General features: G+C 36.1%; 1 protein-coding gene across 1 annotated transcript; it reads right to left on the bottom strand.

Moving 5' to 3' along the window:
• Window positions 1-190: 190 nt before the first annotated feature.
• Window positions 191-8,497, bottom strand: LOC105038510 (uncharacterized protein At4g06598). Its single transcript, XM_010914334.4, has 5 exons — window positions 8,301-8,497; window positions 6,950-7,657; window positions 1,743-1,818; window positions 1,527-1,653; window positions 191-901 (listed from the first exon to the last, which is right to left on the bottom strand). Exons 2-5 carry the CDS (start codon window positions 7,636-7,638, stop codon window positions 699-701), a joined length of 1,095 nt encoding a protein of 364 aa, XP_010912636.1. The 5' UTR covers window positions 7,639-7,657; window positions 8,301-8,497; the 3' UTR covers window positions 191-698.
• Window positions 8,498-25,366: the final 16,869 nt, after the last annotated feature.

Genomic DNA, 25,366 nt, shown 5'->3' with positions numbered 1-25,366 from the left:
ATCATTTGATGCTACCACACTGATGCAGCATAGCAAGTAAGCAACAGTATGTGTCACCTATGTAAAAAACCAGTACTACCAGAACTGTAAACTGTGATTAGTGTTCCAGCAACCCTCAATGGCTTAGGCTTTTAAGAACATCTAAAAAGTACGCAAGAAAGATAGAAAATAAAAAGCAGTTAACTACAAATGAAACAAACCATCAATCTGTGTTGGTCATAATAGTCCAAAATCTACGCAACATACAGGATATGAAGGTTGTCGATGCACCCTTTGGATACTGCATAAACATCTACAAACCATTCATGGCACCCTAAAGGATCCAGACATTGAATTAGTGAGCTTCAAAGAAACTGTGCGGTGGAAAACAAGATCAAAGAAATTAATTAAGTGGTAGCTCATAAGAATACAGAGATGTGGCAAAAGCATGAAACTACAAGCAAAACCTAACACCTCCGACGGCCGAGCATCAACAAACGGACAGAAGCTGAAGATGACCGCCAGGCGCACATATGGAACCGAGTAAAAAGGAACAAAGATCAGACTGAAGTTATTGACCTCTTGATGTTATTCACCTTGGATGTGATTCCAAGTTTCAAGCTCACTTTCCAAGCGATGTCTGGAGACCACGTGCTGGTGGGATGAGGAGGTGGAACACAATGTCTAACGCCACATACAGGTGGGTTGCAAGTAAAACTTCAAATATTGAGAGGACCTGTGACTGGGTCCCGCCCAGAATTCGGGTCTTCGTGTTTCAAAGAGAGATTGGCGAATCGTGACTCGAGATCTCTACTGCTACTGCGACCATGGGTTGGAGCAGGTGGTTGTTGCAATTGTTGCTGCTGCTGTTGATACAATGATCGAAGCCGGGCAATTTCTCGCTCCAACATCTCCTGCTGGACTGCACAAGCCAAACAGAAGCTTCAAGTCATTCAGAAGTCAATGAAATAGTATGGGACAGGCAGACAACATACGTTCAAAAACCAATCTTTATATGGTGGAGTAAAACATGAAAGAGAAATTTTTTTTTTTCCAAAGTAGGCAATTATTGTCCATGCCCAAGTAGTGGCAGTTCACAAACACAAATCATCTGTTTATATTCATCGATTCATAATTATATTTGAAAAAAAAAAATTTACAAGGAAAATGAATTAAAAATGCGAAAAAAAATGGTATAAATTTTGAGTGAATTGAGATTAGTATTGTACAGAATACTATTGCAATTGATGGTTGGTTACTCAAGCTGCAGTTGGAAATTGGAAGAGTTGAAGCATGAACAGGAGGTGAAACAATACTAGAAGACCTTTGCCAACTCGAAACATCTTAGTTACAAATTCACTAATATGTAAGACCGGGAGCCCATTCTTCCTTGCACATATAATTACTATCTCTATATCTTGATATTGGGAATTATCATATTGTTACTTTATTTCAAACAAAATAAAATTGAGTTGAGTGCCTAAAGAAACATTTAAGTAGGTGCAAAGCAAGAAATTCTTGCAACTTGTTGATAATAATGTACTCACATCGTTTTATAAGATGCTCCTGAGCCAAACTGTCCAATCGTTGCTTCAAGGCTTTGTTCTCCAAGTTCAATATAAGATTCTGCTGATCCAGAAATTCCAGTTCAGCTGAAACTTCCATTCCTTCTGCCTGTAGGCACACATGAAAATATTAATGTCAGCACATTCCAACAGATATTTCAAACGCCAAAAATTTCAATCATATTTGCTAAGACATGCCTGCAAGGCTTGAACATTTCTCTCCAGTTCAGCAATGTACTGGAGTTTTCGCACCCGAGAGCGCTGAGCAAATTGCCTGTGATAATGGAAAGGTGAGTTTACAGACAAATTTGAAACTGAAGGCAATCAACATTCTACAAAAGATCTTTACTATCTTCTATATGCTAATTTGGTCCTTCAATATCTGAGGTACTGAAGGTATATAGATGCAAACTAAAAAAAATAAAAGGAGAAAAAAAGGGAACAAAGTAGTAATTCAAGCAATTGCTGCTGAGAATGGTCCAGCACTGTTTGATTTGCATATGATGTCATGAACTGAAGAGATTTCATTATTCAGGGGCGACTTACCATAAACTTTTGGTCCATTACACAACTAGGAAACAATAGGTAGCATATGCGCTATTAAGGTGGTCCATGTTCTCCATGTCAAGGGTTAAATATTATGCTACCATCTGGTGGTTATTTTCTAACATGTCACACTTCATGAAAAAAGATGGCCTAATGCACAATGCTCCCACCATTGCAGGGTCTAGGAAAGGTCTAATATACACATCCTTCTCCTGCATGTAGAGAGATTGCTTCCACATTTCGAACTCATGACATCCAGGTCAAAATGTAGCAACCTCACCATTGGGCCAAGGCTGACCCTCAACATGTTGCACATTCTAGACAACAAAAATCATTTAAAAAAAAAAAAATCTTCCATCAGCATGAATTTCTTCAGAGGTTGCAACAAAGGCTGCTAGATAATTTTTGGGGGAAAGGATAGGTATAAGAAGCAGGCTGCAGCAGACAGCACATGCTCGCTCATAGAAATTCTGAACGAAATCAAGGGTTGCCAACTATCATGAACCCTGCAAAATGAAAACCTTAAATCCAAATCATTATTAACAAGCCTTGGCCCATTAACATGGGTTTGGCTTTATGGATTAAAGTATGATCCAAAAATATAGAGAACATTTCAGAATTGGCTCTTAGATTGATGCCAACTCTCTGACCTCATGATATCTGGCAAGAGAGGAGTATGCCATAAGACCTAACACTGAAATCCAGCTTAGCAGGAATTGGACCTATCCTTTTGGTTATTTAGCATTGATCATGCAACCATGGAGCAATCCACCAGATTTTCCTAGACTTCAATATGGTTCAAATCAAGGATTTAGATCCCAGCGGGACATCCCATAAGACATCAAGACGAGGTGCCATCCCATATGTCAGGACAAGACCGTCCCACCATCGTCCCAGCATCCCGATCGAGATATCTTGGGACATCCCATGTCCTAAGTATCAGAGAGGGGGGGGGACGGCAGTCGTCCCATGAGAAAACTGGAACAGCTCCATCCCATAGGATTGAAAATCTTGATTGAAATGAAGAATTAGATTTGAAATAAAGATCTACATTCATTTAACGAGTAAGAATTCTAAGCCAAAAAGCCACCTTGAATCACTAATGTAAAAATCAAATAGTGCAGTCTAAAGCCCATCCACTCATAAACCAGACATACAGTTGTACAAAACAACTCCAATGAATGCATCTAAAAGAGATATTCATGAAAGGTACACCAGAAGAACATTATTAAATATTTGAGGCTAATTGCCAAAATATGAGTCCCATAATTAAACAAAGGGTCATGTTCGCTTTAATCATTGAACCCTAATAGTGGAATATATCCATGGCATAAAGTGACAAAAAGATGTTAACCAAAGACAAGGATAAGACAATAGCTAAGGAAAAGCTAAATAAAGGATCTAGAATACTACATATTTAAGACTAATTTCATTTGGATACACATTGAGCATTCCCCAAGGTCAGAGAAACACTAGACCCACCATTTAAGCATAAGATTGATGATAATGAAAAAAATATCGATCCAAAACTAATAATAAACTGTAATGTCAATGAATTCTAAGGAGATCAAATTAAAAAGGAGGCAAAACAGCTCTACAACATATGTTAAGAGGATATACAATTTTATTGATGATGAGACAGTAATTAGTTTAAAGTAGGGAGAAAGCATGGCTTTTTATAACTGTCCTACTAATGATTAATTAATAAAGATATTTTTGTTCATTTATATAAGCACTAAAAGTACCTTTTCTCATTTATTATTGTCAACCTGATCCAGTCTAACCTAATTCAGATTGTGTTAAGTCATTCAGATTTCAGTTTTGGTCATGCTTCCTGATTCAAATGTTAAGCGAGTTTCATTTGAATCAAGCTTTTGTTTTGAGTTGTTGGTAAAAGATCAACCTGGGCATTGATATATGACAAGCAGCCACGTTGTAAAATCTTATAACATATGTATAACTTCTATAGAGGATTAACCCTGCTTATCTTCATTCACTAATCATGATTGCCAGAAGTCACAGATCGATTTCTCCCACTCAGTTAGCACTATATTGGAGCTGTGACACTAGCAAGCGAAACCTATGCTCTCTCTCTCTCTCTCCCCTCCCCCTTGGGGGAAAAAAAAGGCCTTTACACTCAGATCTTAATATGGTACATCTGCCATTCCCATGTCTCTACCTGGAAGCTGAAGTGGCATTAGTTGCTAAACCATAAACTAAAAAAAGGTTATCATCTTTCTTAGATCAGATATATCCTCGTCAATGGTATATCCCAGCATCATGAGTAATTTTACATCATCACAGCTTAATAATTTGATGGAGATAGTCATTTAAAACTATGTATTCCCTCATTAAGAGCAGGCCCCAAACATGAACACTTGGCAAATGAAAAATCACAAGGCCAACTAAAATAATTCGGATACAGCTTGATCATTATAATTATGGTTATGATTCCAAATCTTGATTGGAGATATTGTAGCTTCTTCTATTTCATGATAATGCCCATCAACTAGATCTAATTTGATAGGATGTTTTTGTTTTATGCTTTTTTTAAAAAAAAATTAAATGCTTGACAACTAGTTTAGTCTAGTAGTGTTCCAATAGTCAACTTGCTACGAAGGCTTGGTCCAAGGTTCGCCATCTTGGTATCAGATTCCATATTGATACCATCATATTACAGTATCAATACACCTGACACGGTAACCGGTTTGGCATACTGAGTGTCAGTACACTCCCATACTGCATATCGATAATGGTACGATATGCATCAGTATCGACCAATATGGCAAACCTTGGCTCAATCAATCAGCACTGACCTACAATTAGGTTAGGTCAAGTTTGGATCGAGCTACTATATAACAGTAAACAAATGGCTAACTTAAGTTTAACTTCACATAACCAAGTCAACTGCCACCCTAATTTGAAATTCCTTCTAACTGTAAAAGAAAACAAAGACTACTCATACTACCTTACCAAAATTAAATAAAATGCATTAGCAGACTTCTTAAAATGCATAATGTTGTATATTGAGACTGGTATAGTCACCATCATCCATTTGTCATTCCCAAAAAAATCATTCAGACTGCTAAATTTTCTAGTCATCGATTTGGTCATTAGCCCATTACTAGCCCACAAAAGGCTTTTTGAAGATGTTCAAAATGGAACTTCCATAAAGAAAGAAACAAACAAACAACTCTGAACCTCATGTATTCTTTGTGCAAATCACTGAAAGATGTCTAGTTTCAAAACACAACATGCTCTCCAGGTTGTTAAGCTAGGTTGTCATAACTTGAGGAACAGAATCATTTTGGATGCATTAGTTATTGAAATCCATGAGGTTCATTACATTTATTATTTGAAGAAAATAAGTTAAAGAGAAACTCCAAGAGGTCATTGACTCATTGTTCATTTTAAGGAAAAGTATCCAATTCTTCAGGAAGAGTGAATGACCCAGCCTGCAGCATTCTATTGAGCCACATGCAAGAATGTGAAATTGGGGCCAATGCCAGGTGAACACTGGATAGAATGGTAAAAATATGGCGTCGATGTTAAGCTGGAATACTAGGAATATAGGAGAGAACATTTGTGGAGTCAGGGGTGCACTATCTAATTGCATTCAGGAAAATATTTTTGATGATAAATTAGTGGGCATGTGGTCGATTAACCTAGAGAAGGGTAAAGCACAAATAGTAATTACTGGAAAAAAGGGTTGTATTCATCAACAGAACACATTTTGCATTAGTCCAATAAAAGGGTAGCAGCAAGAAAATATGTCAGAGTCAAAACAAGAAAAGAGAATCAAAGATTCATCAGATAAAATGTCACATTCTTTCTACCAATGAAAATCTAGCTCTAATATACGATAAAAAATTCAGGTTCTTAGTAGCCAAAACTTTCTAGACAGGACATCGCACCTGCTTAAAAGTCTGTCCCCCATCTGACTTCTGCAACTGCTGTTTAGGTGCTTAATTTAGTTAGGCTCTAACATGGCACATAAGCATGAGATGGAAAGGAGAAGAGAGACGTGCAACTGAATTGTGAATGTGTGCTAAATTTGGAAGGGATTTAGTTATGATGAGTAATTTCAGATGTAGGAGAAGCATAACTAAATAGAGTGAGGAAGGAGGAAAGAATCTTCTAAAATAATTATTTGGTCACATACATCTTGGAATTACCCCAGGAAGGAGGCCTTCAATATCAGATAGGTCATGGAAACTCAAAGGATACTATTCTTTTAAGAGCCTTGAACTTGGATTAAACAAATAGGCAAAAGCAAGGTCCATGAAAGCCAAGTCAATATTAGTGTTTAACATATTTCCCCCTCCGTATTTTTCCAAATGGAATCTAGGCTTTGACTTCCAAAAACAGTTTATTTCGCAGGGTGAACCTTGGTGCTATGCATCAAGACAGAATTTAACTGGAGGTGCAGGAAACCCATGTTCTTGAATTCATCATGTGAAAGGATACCTCATAATTTCATGATGTAGACTTGACAAGGAATAGCAAAATGTGGATTTTCAAAGAGAGCTTTCAGCTCATCAATGTTAATAAAAAGCTCATTGAAGATCTACCGGCAGCATGTATCCCTTTAACCAGAATGACCAAGTTAATTATATAGTAGAAAAAGCTCGCCAAGAAAATAAAAGAACAAAAAGGGCATCATAGAAGGAACCAAGATGCTAGGCAAAATCTCCAATGTGCATTAAAGCCAATGACAGATGTAAACATGATTATGATAGAATTCTTGGGGGTTATGTGTGGAATAATCCTATTTTCTTCATAATACTTTGCAAAACATTACTGAGAGATCACAAAGTTATAGATGCTTGCTTGTAATGAAAAAATAGCACACAACTTACTGTTTAACTCGTTTTGGGTCCACATCAAACTGCTTAGCATGGGAGCCTTCCTTCTTTCTTTCAGAGATACCCTTTGAATCTTGTGGAGATTGCTCCTGCTCCTTCTTCTCAGTAACATTAGATGTTGCTGCATCAGCATCCCTTGGAACACATGTTGACCCTGGATGCACAGTCTTGTCCTTCGCCAATAGAGCACCACTTGGATAATTAACCATGTTCATGGTTTCCCATCCTCTATTCTGAGGTTTCCCAAATGAATTTGCCTCAGCATAATAAGGAGCATGTTGGCGATCAAAGTCCTGAGCTCCCCACAAAGTTTGTGAGGTGATGCCCCGCTGCCTGCCTTCCTCCTGTGATAAGTTTTCCATGTTAGCATAAATATTAGCTCCATCCAAGTACGCAAAAGAGTCGCTTGTCGAGCGGCGATGAGCTCCCCTCTTCACGGGTGTCTCCGGCTCATTAAGCAGCTCATCAAGCCACGATGGCTGCTCCTCAAGAAAGCTCTCAGATGAAGTGCGCTGATGGTGTCTGTGGCCCTCCCTTGGTTTTGGGATGCCCTTCGATCCTATGGTCCCATAGTCAGAATAAGACACAGGCATGGTCGGAAAGGGGCTTTTCGGAGGAAGGAACGACTGTTTTCCACTAGATGCCGAGTTCCTAAAGTTAGCAGCCCCTTTCGTATTTGCCATGATCTATGCCAGCCCCAAACTGCAAGACAAAGATAATGTCAACGATATGACACCAAGATTGGAAAATCCAAACAAACTGACACAAAGGAGGATTGGAATCATATTGTTTCATTCCGCAAGCAAGATTAACAGACGGATCCAAATGGGGAGAAGCAACAAAAAAGAATTTTTAACATCACGAAGGGAATCGCCATAGATGCATTACGAATCCACGCTAAGGTCCCACCAATAACTGAATGCGAGAAGAAAATTCCACATGTTATATAAGAAAATGCATAAAAATCAAATTTTAACAAGCACCGAGATATTTAGAAGAGATCAGATAACAAAAGACAATTTTTTTCAAATTAAGAAGAGCGATCCCAATTACATGATGGATGGCCTAGATCCATGCACGTTACGAACAGATAAATCAATAGATTTTTCCGGTAAAACAGCGAAATTTGTCGAAGAACACCGAAATCTATCAAAATCAATTGAAGAATATCCTAATACATCAAAGAAAACAGATACCTCAGCTTAGATCCCAAAAAAAAAAAAAAAAAAAAAAAAAAAACGCAGAACAAAAAAGAAACCAAAAAGGCCATCCTTTAAAATGGAAAAAGAAAAAACACTGGCAGCAAATTCGAAGGTCTGATGAAAGGGAGGGAATTGGCGTGTACCGAATCGATCCGAATCCTTCGCTCCCTCTGATTCTATGCCCGGAGATCAAACCCCAAAGGATGAATTTTTAGGGCTTGAACGACAGGCGAGGGAGGTTCGCGGGGACGAAAGAGAGAGAGAGAGAGGAACCAGAGGATGGGAAAGAAAGCGGAAGGGCGGAAGGGACCCGAGAAAGAGGACGATAGAATCCAAAAAAGCGGTTACAAATCGCGATATTTTTGTACAAACTTACAAATAACCCCTCCCTGACGGCAAATTTACTAACACTCCCGCAAGAACGGGCAAAATTTGGTCACCGACGGGTGCTTACCGCCCTAGATCTCTCCCATGGGTTTCGCGTTCTAGCCGTTGGATCCAAAGATCTTTTCTTTCCTCATTGGTTAGAGTACGTAGGGGGTTTATATATAAAGAGCGCTTGCTACGTGATGAACACCAACTACTTGACAGCTTGGAATGGGACAGCTGCGACCACCTCAGTGTTTAGCTGGCCGTAACTGCTTGTCCGCGCTCCGGTCTCTGTGAGGCTCGTTGGCCGAGTCTTGTTTTGTTTAAGCTTGATGACAGGATGACACCCTAGACCCCATCTAACGTGTGGTTGCAAGTGGCAGCAACTCTAAGAAGCTTACAAGGCTAGAAAAGCTGTTATTTTTTGGACTAACCCTAAGATTTTGGACATATTTCCATTGTTCAACCCGGTCAGACTTGAAGGTCCATTTATGGACGGTTGGGGTGCATGAAATGGGGGATTATAACCAAGCTTGAGCAAGGGACCACCCAATCGGGGATTTGGGTCGAATTTGTTTAGGTTAAGGGTCATCTTCGAGGTTTGTGATGGCTGTTGCTAGCAATATCTGGTGTACTAATTGTCTCCAATTTCTTATAGATGATGATGAGGACATATCTCCTAATTGTTGTGTTGTATCTAGATTCTGTAATAGTATTTTGTCAGTTCTATGTCATATTTAAAAAAATTTTTATTAACTTCGAATAGTTGCAATGGCCGATGAAAGGTCAGTGTTGTAGGAAATTTAAATCCAACAAACACACTGGGATCCCTAATTACAAATTCTCATGATGGTTGATGTAGAGGAAAATAAAATCTGATTAGAATGTTTTGTCATTTTTTGGATTGCAAATTTCTCGATGGCCGTATGATTTAAATTACAATTTAAAAATATTGCACTATGGATTAGTTCATGTTACATATGAGATGAGTGGCAGGACATCTACTTGATTCGCTATGCTGAGTTTGCTACAGCTTGAGAAGGTTTAATAGTTGCTGTCCTTAAATTCAAAGCAATCAAGGTTTGGTTAGAATGTGACTTCTTCACCATGATAGCTTGGCTTGATGAAGTGGTTAAAGCTCTTGGTTGTCACCTTTTGTTAAAAGATTTTTTGTAGATGAAAGCGACTTTAATTGTGTTCAAAGCTATCTACATTTATTGCAATAGGAACCGAATAACTGATTGGTTGGCTTTAAAAGGATGAATGGGAGAGGTTTGTTGGGAGACAAACTCTGCCATTTCAGAATAGTTGAAATTTTTGATTATGATCGATGCCTATGGTATGTCCTATATTAGATGCTGAATAATAGTCTATTTGTATTTTCTTTTTTGTTTGGGCTATTACCTCCTTTGTAATGCCCCCCACAAAAATCTGATTTTATATAAATAATTTTGCTGGTAAAATTATATAAAATCATATTCAAAACCAAGGAATTACATGTGATGATCCATGCTTTCCCTTGAATTATCCTTATTATCACTTTCTTATTATATCTTGATATGGTGAAACAAAAATATGCATATTATATGGTCATTCACAACATTTAATCGGTATACCCTCGGAGATTGCATTAAGTTATCATAATCTTTTTGTGTACATGTACATGGCCTCATCATTTCAAGCAAAGTGACTCGTCATTTTGTTCTCATGCAAAAAAATATGCATTACAAACTCTTCTACTTTCTGTCTCCCTTCATATCTAACTGGGATCCTTCACATAGCAACTTCATTTTTTAAATGATAGATCTAGTAAACTAGCTACTATGTAATCATGGTGATGTGAGAACTGGTTTCAACTTAAATTTCTTGTATGATAGTTCATGATGGTTGTGCTAGGCTTCATAGGTTTTTCTTGACATGAATGTTTGACTACAAGTGATTTTTTTTTTTTTTTAACTTTTCTAAGAATCCTAAGAATTTGAACTCCGATCCTCACCAAATGAAGAGATATACAAACTAGCTTAACAAGTGAAGGCTTGGATGTTGAATAAATTATCTTGAATTCAAATCTTTTCACATGACTAAATGTTGCTATAGCTACGATAGCCATGGTTGTTCTTTTCCTCTCTTTTTTTTTCCCTTCTTTAAAAATATGGTGGAGATGCCACCAAGAAGATTTGAACTTCAGTGTTGTCCAAATAAAGAGAGAAAGCAACTTGCCTCCTAGCGATGCTAACAGATTAGTTGATAGAGCCACTGGATGTTGGAAAGACTCTCTTGCCTTTACTTGAATTTAGTCAAGTTTCCTCTCATTCTAGTTACAGGAAAAAAAAAGAAGTTCCTCTAAGAAGATTGGTTAGAATTCTGGTTGTTGTTGGATTGCATTCTTACCTTCTAGTGTAACTTGATCTATTGTACATGACTAGGTTAGAAAATTTGTCAATGATATAATTAAAGTATTATTATTAGAGTCTTGGTTGTTGCAACTTATCAAGCAACTAATTTTCATAGTGGTTGAGTGTGAAAAATTTCACAAGGAACAATCCAAGCAAACCCCAGACATAAGCTCTAATCAGACTGGTTGCATGATTTCTTATAATGGCGCACTCAGGACGATCTGATCTGTGGACTTCCTGCTGGCCTCCACTCCTGCAAACGCTTTTATTTCCGGAGGCCCACTAACCGTTACCAGACTTCCAGCGAGCGAGACGGCACCTCTGTAACTTTTCTGTTAAGCTAGTCCAACACAAGAGACAAAAACAACACCTCCCAACGCTGATATGCCTAATGGATTCAGGGGTAGGCATAATTTTATAAACTATTGTCTGAAAGGACATTTAATCGAGCCGCACCACGTGCTTCCAGATAAGATGCTCTGTTTTATTAAGCCCCCACGGTATATCGAAATCATATCGCGATACGACTCGGCCTAGTAGACCGATATTTTAAGAAGATCGTAATTGGAGGTGGCAACTGGCAATTAAGAACTTTAACTCTCTAACCGCGGTTGCATTAAATCGTGTCTGCCGACCACACGTGATGTGTTGATCGGAGCCGTACGTTTGACGAATCATTCCACGGATAAGTTGGTGGACTCCAGTGATGCGTGGGTCCATTGTATGACGTGTCAAAATGGATGGCCAAAGGACAGCGTTGGTCTGACGTGGGCTGCGACACGTGTTTGTGGCCGTTGATGTGATTCTTTCCAAGGGATCATACGGTTGCTACGTACCGATCGGAAGACGCACGGATGCGCGGTTCTCCTGATTGGTGATCGCTTTCACAAAATTAACGGTGATGATCGGAGGAATATTAAAGAAGCCCAGCGAGACCTCATAAACAAGGTTAGATTTTTGCAGCCCTTTCCCTAGTGGCCGGGAGCAGCGTTCCCGCCTTCACGCCGCGCTAAGATTTATATGACAAATTTACCCTAATCAAATTTTCTAATTACCTGAATATATTTAGTTATCCACTCCTCATGTCTTGAGCTCTAGATTGAGGGTATTTTTGTCCGATAAAATCTCATCACTTCGGATAACCAAGCTTGCTTTCCTCTTTTATTCTGTGTTTGATTGAAATCATAAGAGGATGGATTGATAAAGTTGGAAGGCTAGATGGCATTCGTCCACCATTTGATTCAAAGAGTTACAGAGAGAATGGATAAAAAAAGAAAAGACTATCCATCCATTCTGTCCCACTAATTTATATTCTCCTAAATTAAGAGGATGTAAAGAAGAATGAATGGACCATTAATGGATGAATTTTTATATTGATAAACTTATCTCTTATTAATTTTTTGATAAAACTATAATATTTCTTCACTTTTTCATTCATATTATTTATATATATATTTATATATACTATTAATCATATACTATTAAATTTTATTATTAATTATTTTAATTTTAGTATATAGTTTCGATAATTATAATTAAATAATTATAATTATTTTTTATTTCTCTATTTTTATTGACTATTTTAATTAACTATTTGTATAATATTAATTAAAATTTAAATAATAAATGATTAATTATTTATATAATTAATTAATATTTAATTTATAAAATTATTTATTAAATTAAATTAAATTATAATTAAATATTTATATAATTTTTTATGTAATTATAGATTATGATGATTATAAATTTATATATTATTTACGTATAAATAAGTGTTATGAATTAATAATAGTAATATTTTTATTAAAAGATAGTCTAGTAAAAATATTATATAAATATCATTCATTCTTCCTTTCATTCCTCCTAGCTATATCAAATAGAAGAGAAAAGCATCTCTATCTATCCTTCTATGTTTCATGAGACATTTGAAAGAATGGATAGAAGATCTATCTATCCTCTTCCTCATCCATCCTTTCTTCAATCTATCTTTTATATCAAACAGTTGGTAATGGATCAAGTATGGATTGGATCAACCAATATCCATATCCATCCCATCATTAAAAAATTCATACTCATACCCCCTCATACCCATCTAAGGTTGGATCGGATCGGTTAAAATAGAGAATGTAGGTTAGATCGGGTCGGATCGGGTATACCACCTTATCTCAGATCGGATCGTATTGATTCTCAGAAAAATCTCCCAAACCCTATAAGCTATCATACTTCTACTTAGATGATCTTCCTTAGGTGCTCTGCTTCCCCACAAATCTTCAAAAAAGGAAATGAAATGAAGAAAAAAAGAAGCAAAAAGGGAAAAAAATGTTGAAACCCCTCCCAACTCCCTCAGGTACTCTCCTTCCGCATAGATCTCCAAAAAAGAGAATGAAATCAAGAAAAAAAGAAGTGAATAGGAAAAAAATATGGAAAAAAGTTTTACCTTTCAAGTTTTTCCATCTTTCCTTTATTTTCATTGATTTTTCCTATATTTTTTCTAATATCTCTATTTTTCCATCCTCAAGAGTCTTAATTTGGTGGGAGTATGTTCTCCCTCGGTAGTTCTTCTATTTTTTCCATCATCAAGAGTCTCAATTGGGTGGAAGACTCGGTTTCCCCCATGTTTCCTTCATTTTCTTCTATCCTTGGGAGTCTCAATCGGATGGGAGGCTTAGAGCAGCTAAATAGGATTTTGATTTTTTCCATCCTAAGGAGTCTCCATCAGGTGGGAGACTTGGAGAGGTCGAATAGAGAAGCTTAGACGATGGCTAGGGTTTGTGTTGGGCCTATACAAGAGTTTAAATGGTGTGTGTGGAGCTTAGACGATGGCTAGGGTTTGTTTTGGGTCTTTATATAAAAGAATTTAAATGGATGTGTGTGTGTGTTGGGGTGGGATGTACCATTATTCATATCCAATTCGAATCTGCTTCGAATATTTTTTTTGTAGAACCTATATCTATTTCGAATTTTAATCAAATCAGGTCGAGATATAATGCTTCAACTTTGTTGAGGTTATGGATTCTTGATCTAATTTGTTATTTGCTTCAAATTTTTGGAAAATTCTATGATTAGGTTAACAATTTAAGGTTCTTAGAGAGGTCTAAAGGTGGCTTTGCTTAATTTATTGGTTTTATTAGTGCTTAGACATACAATTTAGGGTTCTTGTTGTGGGTCTAATTGTGTTCTTGCTTCAGATCTGTTGAAAGTTTTCTAAATTGATTTTTTTTTTGAACAAAACAAGGTTTTGGAGAGGGTCGGATGATGAGTAATTAGAAATTATCTTCCGATTCCATCTCGGTGGATCTTGGTATAATGATAAAATTGCTTTATTATTTATTATGACCTGGATATCATAGGTTCGAAATATAGAAGCAGTCTACTGAAAATTACATTACTTATATTTGACCATTAAACATTCTTTGACTAATGATTGATGCATTTGGGATGCCATTGATTATATCGATGCCACCATCCATGTTATAATCTCTGATCGGGTGTACATAGCTAACTAGGCTCCCTTGGATCACTTCATCAACTTCCATCATGAGATGGCTCCAGTAATTCTCTCCTTCCTCTCACTCCTTCAGCATGTTTACCAGTAGAATAGTAACTTACAGATTTGACACTAGCATGCATATAAGGCGAAACAATACCCTTCAAAAATCTGCTTCTATTGAGTGAGTTGGCAGCAGAGGGTGGTGAAATATTTTATTATAATTTCTAGCCATGTGACAGTAGACAAGATGGAAAAATGAGCAAGGTCATGGCTAGAGTATGAAGAAAATATACAGTAGTGCTATGCATGCAATTTTAAAATTTTTATACAGTGAAAATAAAAGATAAAATAATTTAATCTTAATCACATGCACAAGATCTAATCTTAGACTACCACATCATGATCTATGATATAAAAAATATGCACTTTAAATCTAAAAATAAAAACACACATCGATCTCATCGATGCTGAAATCCTAGATCTAACTATTAGATCTAATATTGTGATCAAGATAAGATAGAAATCATTACCAAACCAATTTGATATTGATCTTCTCTGATCCAATGGTTGGAGAAGGTGTTCTTTAGATCAGTCGCAGCCACACGAAGTCATCTGGCCTCTATAGAAAATCCACGCGAAGACTGACAAAGATCAGGGACTTGGAGGTGCTAGCCTGCAAGCAACTTTAACAACTGATCTCTTCCTTCTTCTTCAAGCAACTTGGACACTCCAAAGCAAGAGGAGATTTGGAGAAGAAAGAGAGGAAGAGGAGGAGAGGCTTTGAAAATGAAAACACCAGCAAGGGAGAAGAGAAGCATGACACCAAAGAGGAGGACCATCCTTTTTATAGACTAGGAATTAGGGTTTCACCAAAGGAAGGGCGCCAAGAGTCCACGCCAAAACCACTTTTAGCATCTCAAAAAATTTCAAAAAAATCATTATGGCATAGAGAAGGATTTTAGAGTCTCTCATGATAAAGGACTCTCCAAGAAAAATAGAAAAGAAATCATAAAAGTGTCAACAATTTTTGGTGTATAAAAAATTTCTTTTCTAATTTACATCTTATCTCTAATTTAGATCGCATTCAAATTAGGCAAGAGATAAGATTATGACTCATTAATCATTGCCGCCCATCCTTATTGGGTCAACTACTTTGACGCCAAAAATGTCAAGCCAAATCCAATTTGGCATGGAGATGTGGGCATGAGTCTAAGTGTGGCGCAAGGAGATAAGGAGAGAATTCAAATTGACAATGACTTTTCATTTCTAATCTGATTCTAATCCAAATCAAATTTAGATTGAATCCACTGATAGAAATAAATCTAATCCAATTAAAAATCTAAATATGTCATCAAATTTCTAACCCAATTAAAAATTAGCTGAGTCCAAACTCTGATCGAATCAGGATCAAATTTTTCTTATAATCAGGATTGATCATATCAAACCCAATCCGAGTCGAACTGAATCTAATTCAATTAGAATTGATCCAAAGCTCTTTACTCAATCAAATTAAGTCATTTAGTAATCTAATTACTAATTAATTTTCTATTAATAGTAGAGTCTTGATCCCAGTGGGACTCTCATCCAGAGTCCTAGTGAAACTCCTCACCAGAGTCACAATCTAATTGAGCCCTTCAGCCATCAGATCTGATCAAATCTTCTAATACGTATGACCCTATAGGTTCGAACCTAAACTGATAGCATAGAAATAAGTTTTTATACTAATCGATGTAACCATCTAGCAATGATGACCCAACAATCGAATAGGTCGAAATATTACCAAGCAATATTCTGGAACCTACTGGCATATGGTTACCGTATAATTCATCTCTTGGATCTTAATGCTCAAGGTGACCTAAGATTTAACTGTCAATCCTAATTAAGTCGACCATATTATATTTCAATCTTTCAAATCTATTTTATAGATTATTCTGATCAAAATTTTATTAAATTAAAATACACTGATGCATATCTCCTACTAATTCACAGAGGGGTCAATTCCATCTTGACTTATACACCGACTTGATAAGTACTTTACTACATCCAATATCTTTTCATCACTGAGTTAGAAACTTAGATGGTCCGATACTAAAGTATAGTGAGTTGCTTATAAGTCACTGTGGTGGTCTCGGGTCTGAGGGATACTTATACCCATATCCTTCACGAGCTACTCTTGATAGCAGAGTGCTCGACAAATAATCACATTCGATGTGAATATATTTTTATATTCTATCTGCACGTCATAACAGTGTCTCCACACTCTTTGATTAAGAGGACAACCAACTCATATGGCATGCAATGACCTATAATCGATATTGCTATCATCCTATTAATAGTATATCATTTGATCGCGAATACTTTTAAGGACTTAACGATAAATCCTCCTTTATTGATTAATTTTAGTCCTAAGGACTTCATTACAACACAGAAGTTCAAAGATAGATAATTTGCAATGAAAATATCAAATAATTTTTATTAATAAGAATTTATATATAATTTACAAGATGAGCATAATCATCAACAGACTAACGATTGGCTTTGGAATATATTTTTCAACAACTCTCATTTGGACTAAAGTCAATCGATACAGTATCGAATATCCATCTTCGACTTGTGATCATCGAACTTCTTGATTTTGAGAGCTTTAGTAAATGGATCGGCTAAGTTCTCCTTTTCATTGATCTTCTGAAGATCGATGTCATCTCGATTCATGGTCTTCCAGATAAGGTGAAAGCGGCGCAGAATATGTTTGGTATGCTGATGGGACCTCGACTCCTTGACTTGAGCAATGGCTCCAGTATTGTCGTAATATAACAAGATGGGACTATCAATAGAGGGTGCCACTCTGAGCTCGTCGATGAACTTCCACAACCATACAGCATCGGATGCCGCGATATACTCTGCTTCGCAAATAGAGTGAGTCACAATGTACTGCTTAAAATTTTTTCAGCAGATTGCTCCATCATTCAGAGTAAAAATATAATCTGACATACTCTTGCTATCGTTATGGTCTAACTGAAAGTTGAAGTCAGTAAATCCTATTAGTTTCAAGTCAGTTTCATCATGCACAAGCCACTGGTCCTTAGTATTTCTCAAATACTTAAGAATGGTCTTTACGACCTTTCAGTGATTCTTTCTTGGATCAGACTAGTATCTACTCACTATCCCTAGTGAGTATGTCACGTCTGATCTCGTAAATATCATGATGTACATAATAGAACCATTGTCGAAGCATATGAAATTCTACTCATACGTTTTCTCTCTTGAGGAGTTGTCAGATAATTTTCTTTCGAAAGAGAAATTTTATAGCCTATCGAAAGATAATCTTTCTTGAAATTCTCCATGCTGAACCATTTCAGCATGGTATCTCTGTATATGGATTGGGAGAGCCCAAGCAGCCTCTTAGATCTATCCCTATAGATCTTCATCCCTAGGATATAGGCTGCTTCTCCCAGATCCTTTATGGAGAATTGTGATGACAGCGATACTTTTATTCTCTGTAATACAGGGACATCATTTTCGATTAAGAGAATGCCATCCATATACAACATAAGAAATACAATTATTGAACTATTAGTCCACTTATATATGTAGGGTTTCTCTTCGTTCTTAACGAAGCCATACGTTCTGATTATCTTATCAAAATATATATTCCAACTCTAAGATGCTTGCTTCAATTCATAAATAGATCTCTAAAGTTTGCACACCTTGGACTCATCGGTGGATATGAACCTTTTAGGTTGTATCGTATACACCTCTTCGTTCATCTCTCCATTTAGAAAAGCTGTCTTCGCATCCATTTATCAGACTTCATAGTCTAGGAATACTGCTATCGCAAATATGATCTGAATGAACTTGAGCATTGTTATAAGAGAAAATATCTCATCATAGTCAATATCATAACACTGACGATAATCTTTGACAACCAAATGGACTTTATAAGTCTCCATCTTTCCGTCTGTACCTCTCTTCCTTTTGAAGACCTACTTACATCCTATGGGTTTAACCCCTTCAGGTGGGTCAACTAATATCCATACATCGTTGACTTTCATGGATTTCATGACTTCAAGTCATTTATTAGAGTCGGATCTCTGCATCGCATCCATATAGGTGATCAAATCCTCATCGTTCTTATCGAGTTCAATAGGATCTCCATTTCGGATCAAAAAATCTAAATATTTGTCCGACTGATGTGGTACTCTGTCGGATCACCTTAAGAATGTTTGTGTATTGGGCTCCGAGTTTGATCTTATCAAATCTGATTCAGATTCAAATATTGGTGTCGATTTTTTTACCTGTCGAACTTCGTCAAGCTCGATTTTTGAGGCACTTATTCCTTCACTAAAAAATTTTTTTTTCAAAAAATATACCTTATTGCTGATAAACATCTTTTATTTAGCAGGTAGATAAAAGTAATATCTCTTTATTTTCTTAGGATATCCTATGAAATTATATTTATCGGATCTAAGATCGAGCTTGTCAGTTTGTAATTATTTAACATAAGCCAGACATCCCCAAACCTCAAAGTAAGAGAGGTTCAGCCTATGCCCTGACCATATCTCATATAGTATTTTACTAACTAACTTGCTCGATACATTATTGAGTACAAGACAGGCTGTTTCAAGTGCATATCCCCAAAAAGAGATCGATAGAATTGCAAATCCCATCATGGACCGAACCATGTCCAACAAAATTCAAACAAAAAGAGACGTCATTATGCTGTGGTGTCCCTGGAGGGATTCATTGTGAGAAAATTTCATTCTCTCCTAGATATGTCAGAAATTCACTGGAGAAGTATTCACCTCTTCGGTCGGACCGATGAGTTTTAATACTTTTTTCAATTTGTTTCTCTACTTCATTACGGAACTGTTTGAATATTTTAAATGATTCAGACTTATATTTCATCAAGTAGATATATCCATTCCTAAATAGGTCGTCTATGAATGTAATGAAATAGCTATACCCTCCTTTGGTATATGTGCTCATGGGTTCACATACACTAGTATGTATCAGACCCAACATATCACTGGCTCATTCACCTTTTTTATTAAAAGATGACTTGGTCATCTTTTCAAGTAAACAAGACTCACAGTTAGGTAAAGATTCATAATCATTTTTATCAAAAAATCCTTCTTGAGCTAACATGTTCATCCTATTCTTGTTGATATGACCTAGCCTATAATGCCAAAGATAGGCATCCGTGACATCATCTATTATAGGATATTTGTTAGAAATGTATATTACATTAGGCCTAGATACAATATAGATATAATTGTTCAACTGTCCATGCAAAATTGAAAAACTATTTAAAATGATAAAAAAATTTTATTGATATTTCGTAATTAGATTTGGTCAAAAGGCCTACAGAAATAATATTTAAAAGAAAATTAGGACAGTAATGACACTCATCAAGAACAATGTAATGAGACTCGAATACAAACTTGATGATTCTTAAAGCTAGAACTAAAACTGATATTTCATCTCCAACATTTAGGAATCTCTCACCATCTCCAGATCTCCTACTGACCTAAAGATCCTGCAACGAATTACAAATATGAATAGGACTACCGGTATCCAATATCCAAGTCATTGTATCAAAAAGAGAGAAGTTACAAGATGTTATCACATAAGTATCTTATCTAGTAACTGATTGCTTCTTCTTCTTTGGCCTATTCGGATCAAGGGAAGCGATATACTGAGGATAGTTTCTCTTTCAGTGACCCTACTTCTTACAAAAGAAGTACTCCGTCTGACTTTGATCAGTCTTGAACTTGAGTTTCTGGAACTGACTCTCAGCACCTGGTACCTTTTTATTCTTTTTTTTTCTTTCTAAAAGAGATGACGACTATCCGAAGAAGATCCTTCCACTAAATTCACCGTCTCCTTGTAGAGCTGGTGATCTTTCTCAAAAGTTTGTAGTAACCCCAACAGACCGTAGTAGTTGACTACAGGCTTTATCATTTTAAAATGACTGAGGAATGACAGGTAGGACTTGGACAGTGAGTTCAGGATCGCATCCTTCCCCAGCTGTTCATACAAGAAGAAACCGAGTTTGCTCAGTTTTTCAATATGTTCAATCATGTACAATACATGATCGGTAACAGATGCACCCTCCCTCATTCGGATATTGAAAATGACGTAACTAGTCTTGTTCCGCTCAACATCATCAGGAGTATCAAAGGAATCTCTCAACACTTGAAGCATCTCCTCTGGCTGAGCCTCTTTAAATTTTTGACTGAACTCTTCACTTATGGAGGCCCACATAATGTAACAAACTGTGGTGCGATCGTTGAGCTACTTCAAATAAGTATCTCGGACCATACCTCGAGTGTTGGGAGCAGGCTCCTCAGGTGTCGGATCCGTAATCACATATAGGATCTGCTCATGCTCTAGGATAATCTTTAGCTTTCGATATCAATTATCGAAATTTAGTCCGGTTAACTTTTCACTATCCAACAGTGATCGGAGCGACAAGTTTGAGAACATATCTATACACACAAGAAAAAATTAAAACCTAATTAGTATATAAATTTATTAATCTTAAAGATATTGACTTCAGTTTAAAGATCCTCCTCCTATTTTATACGAATTGATAGCCTCTACTTTCAATTCGAAGAATTACCTTAATTTCTTAGCAGGTACTAGAATCCACACAGACTGCATATAGGCCCGAAAATGGCTTGGTCAACCCATATGCACCTATGGATAGGTTCTCAATTAATTATTTTTTTAAATAACTTTTAATAATTAATTTAGCTCCAGATTTCATTTCAGTAGATGATGGGCCTCCACTAAAAGTTTCGATTAGATCAAACCATTAACATGAACCTACTCAGTGATTCTACCTAATGAGTGATCAAGCTCGAGGATGACTCGATCAATCCAACCATCATCAGATAGTTCAAAGAGTCATCATATGATGAATGATAATTTTATTATTCAGAGTGAACACTAGACGGATGGCGCCTGCAATGTGAATCAGAAATAATGGATCCATTACCATTCATCTTAATGGGAGGCTATGATCTAGTTATCACCATAACTAGCTTATGTTAGGGATCTAATAATTTAAAAAATTTAATCAATTTAGAGAAGAGAGAAGAAGAATTCAATCAGTAGACCACAAACCTTCTACTGACTTCACCAAGTCATCGAATTGGGTTAGGTCATGCTGATTGAACTGACACCTAGATCAGTCACACTGATCAGTCTTAATGGTATGGGCTAACTCAAATCACTTAGCGATGTAATCAAAATTTAATTTATCAAATTAGTCAGATAAGTGAGATCGATTGGAGAGTCTACTAAGCTTGCTTTAGACACCATCAAAATGGTCAGGTAAGCTGCTCCCAATTAAAAAGCACCTATCAAAATGCCAAACTTACCTTAGATACTAATTGGTTAATTAGTTTTGATTTGACCAACCTAATGATTTGGGTTCAACCACTGAGCCACAATCAAGATCTATTTAGTCTGATCAAAGATATGGACTTGACCGTCTACAACTATTGTATTAGAGAAATCCTAATTAATCTAATTCAATATTTGGTTAGATAATCAATTTCTCTGTATGGTCAATCAATTCTTTGATTCTATCCTTAGGTCTAACCCAATTAAAGAGAAGGACCTGATTTGAGCTAACTCATGTCCCATATTTTATGCAATGTCATTAGATCTTAAATCATAATTCTAGATCTAATTAATCCAATACTTAATTCTCAATTAAGTTTTACATCAACATTGATAAGGTTTTGAAAATAATTTTTCATGTAAACTTTTTACATTAAATCATAAAATTTTTTAGATCAAATCTAATTTTTTATAATTTTAAATTAAAATAATTTTGATTAATCAAGATTAGATGTAACTAGTTTCTTCACAACTTGCATCACATACAACAACACCTAGGATTTCAAGATTTAGGATTTTGCAAGAAAGTAAGTTTTCTCTTTTTGCTTTCTTCTTCATGGGACTTCATAGTGGCACCCCTACATGCCATGAAGAATACCTCATTGAATGAAAAGAGAGAGTCATGAAATCCTACTTGCTCTTATGACTGGACGGCCTGGTGATTACCCAATCCGAGTACTTTGCTACTCAGAACATCTAATTTAAACAGATGATAATCAAAACTGAAAATAAACTTATTTAGATCTAATCTAAATCATAAATAATCATATATAACATCAAAAAATCAGATCTAAAGTAATAATAATTTATATCAAAACAACCATGCTCTGATACCAATTGAAGAAAATATACAGTAGTGCTATGCATATAATTTTAAAATTTTTATGCAGCAAAAATAAAAAATTAAATAATTTAATCCTAATCACATGCATAAGATCTAATCTTAGATTACCACATCATGATCTATGATATAAAAAATATATACTTTAGATCTGAAAATAAAAATACACATGGATCTCATCGATGCTGAAATCCTAGATCTAACTATTAGATCTAACATTGTGATCAAAATAAGATAAAAATCATTACCAAACTAATTTGATATTGATCTCCTCTGATTCAACGATTGGAGAAGATATTCCTTAGATTACTCGCAGCCACACGAAGTCGTCTGGCCTCTACAGAAAATCTACGCAAAGACTGGCGCAGATCAGGGGCTTGGAGATGCTAGCCTACAAGTAACTTTGACAACTGATCTTTTCCTTCTTCTTCAAGCAACTTGGATACTTCAAAGTAAGAAGAGATCTGGAGAAGGAAGAGAGGAAGAGGAGGATAGGCTCTGAAAATGAAAACACCAGCAAGGGAGAAGAGAAGCATGATGCCAAAGAGGAGGATCACCCTTTTTATAGACTAAAAATTAGAGTTTTGTCAAGGGAAGGGTGCTAAGAGTCCACACCAAAACCACTTTTGGCATCCCAAAAAATTTTTAAAAAATCACTATGGCCTGGAGAAAGATTCTGGAGTCTCTCATGCCAAAAGACTCTTCAAGAAAAATAGGAAAGAAATCATAAAATTGCCAACAATCTTTCATATATAAAAAATCCCTTTCCTAGTTTATATCTTATCTCTAATTCGGATCATATTCGAATTAGGTAGGAGATAAAATTATGACTCATCAATCATTGCCGCCCACCCTTATTAGGTCAACTACTTTGACACCAAAAAGGTCAAGCCAAATCTAATTTGGCATGGAGATGTGGGCATGAGTCCAAGTGTGGTGCAAGGAGATAAGGATAGAGTCCAAGTTGATAAGGACTCTTCATTTCTAATTTGATTCTAATCTAAATCAAATTTGAATTGAACTTACTGATAGAAATGAACCTAATCCAAATAAGAATCCAAATATCTCATCAAATTTCTAACTTAATTAGAAATTAGCCGAGTCCAAACCCTGATCGAATCAGGATCAAATTTCTCTTGTAATCAGGATTGATCATATCAAACTCAATCTGAGTCAAACTGAATCTAATTTAATTAGACTTGATCCAAAGCTCTTTATTCAATCAAATTAAATTAATTAATAATTTAATTATTAATTAATTTTTTATTAATAGTAAAATTTCAGTCACAATGGAACTTTTCTCCAAAGTCTCAGTCTCAGTGGGACTCCTTACCAGAGTCACAATCTAATTGGACTCTTCAACCATCAGATTTGATCAAATCATCTCATGCGTATAACCCCATAGGTTCGAACCTAAGTCAATAGTATAGGAACAACTTTCTATATCAATTGATGTAACCATCTAGCAATGGTGATCCGACGACCGGATAGGTCAAAGTATTGTAAAGTAATATTCTAAAATCTACTGGCATATAGTTATCGTATAATTCATCCCTTTGATCCTAATATTCAAGATGACCTAAGATTTAATTGTCAACTCTAATTAAGTCGACCATATTATATTTCAACCTTTCAAATCCATCTCATAAATTATGCTGATCAAGATTTTACTAAATTGAAATACACTGATGCATATCTCTTACTAATTCAGAGAGATCAATTCTATCTTGACTCACACACTGACTTAATAAGTACTTGACTACACCCAGTATCCTTCCGTCACTGAGTTAGAAACTCAGATGATTCGATATTAAAGTACAGTGAGTTACTTACAAGTCACCGTGGTAATCTTAGGTTTAAGAGACACTTATACCCATACCCTTTACGAGCTACTCTTGATATTAGAGTGCTCGACAAATGATCACGTTCGATGCGAATATACTCCTACATTCCATCTACATGCTATAATAGTGTCTCCATACTTCTTGATTAAGAGAACAACTAACTCATATGGTGTGCAACGACCTATACTCGATATTGCTATCGTCCTATTAATAGCATATCATTTGATCGCAAACACTTTTAAGGACTTAACTATAAATCTTTCTTTGTCGATTAATTCTAGTCCTAAGAACTTCATTACAATACAAGAGTTCAAAAATAGACAATTTACAATGAAAATACTAAATAATTTTTATTAATAAAAATTCATATACAATTTACAAGATGAGCACAATCGTCAACTAGTTGACTTTGGGACATATTTTTCAATAGAGTATTTGTTGCTGAATTTGCTTTTTGAATTAAGACTGCTGAAGATGATAATTTTGAGATGTTGGGCCATATCTCACCTACCATATGGCACAACCACCTCTTGACAATATGGCGGACATCTGGCATCACGATACCATTGCTCAGACTCATCATCGATCTGAGTAGTGGCACTAGGCATCGACCCCCAGTCGATCGCTTACATCGGTCATAAATCGATGACACACAAGAGATTGCGACCTCATCCATGATGACATCGTCAAGCACCTATTGGTCTCATTCCATTCTGTCCTAGCTTTCCGTGCTCCATCCTCCAGTTCAGATGTCATCGGACCCTCTGGCGCACAAAATCTACCATGTCAGCATTCTATTATAGTGGTCCACTGCACCTCAAATGTGGACGATTGACCCTGCAATAAATTGATGCTT

This window comes from Elaeis guineensis, chromosome 1, assembly GCF_000442705.2.
Source record: "Elaeis guineensis isolate ETL-2024a chromosome 1, EG11, whole genome shotgun sequence".
Classification (NCBI taxonomy): Eukaryota; Viridiplantae; Streptophyta; class Magnoliopsida; order Arecales; family Arecaceae; genus Elaeis; species Elaeis guineensis.
This window is presented reverse-complemented; position numbering and strand designations above follow the sequence as displayed.

Excerpts from the sequence above, each read along its gene's own strand:
- LOC105038510 (XM_010914334.4), bottom strand. The coding sequence starts at position 7,638 with ATGGCAAATACGAAAGGGGCTGCTAACTTTAGGAACTCGGCATCTAGT. Across the intron at positions 1,654-1,742 it reads GAAATGTTCAAGCCTTGCAG|GCAGAAGGAATGGAAGTTTC; the intron begins GCATGTCTTAGC and ends GTGTGCCTACAG. Across the intron at positions 902-1,526 it reads GGAGCATCTTATAAAACGAT|TCCAGCAGGAGATGTTGGAG; the intron begins GTGAGTACATTA and ends TGGCTTGTGCAG.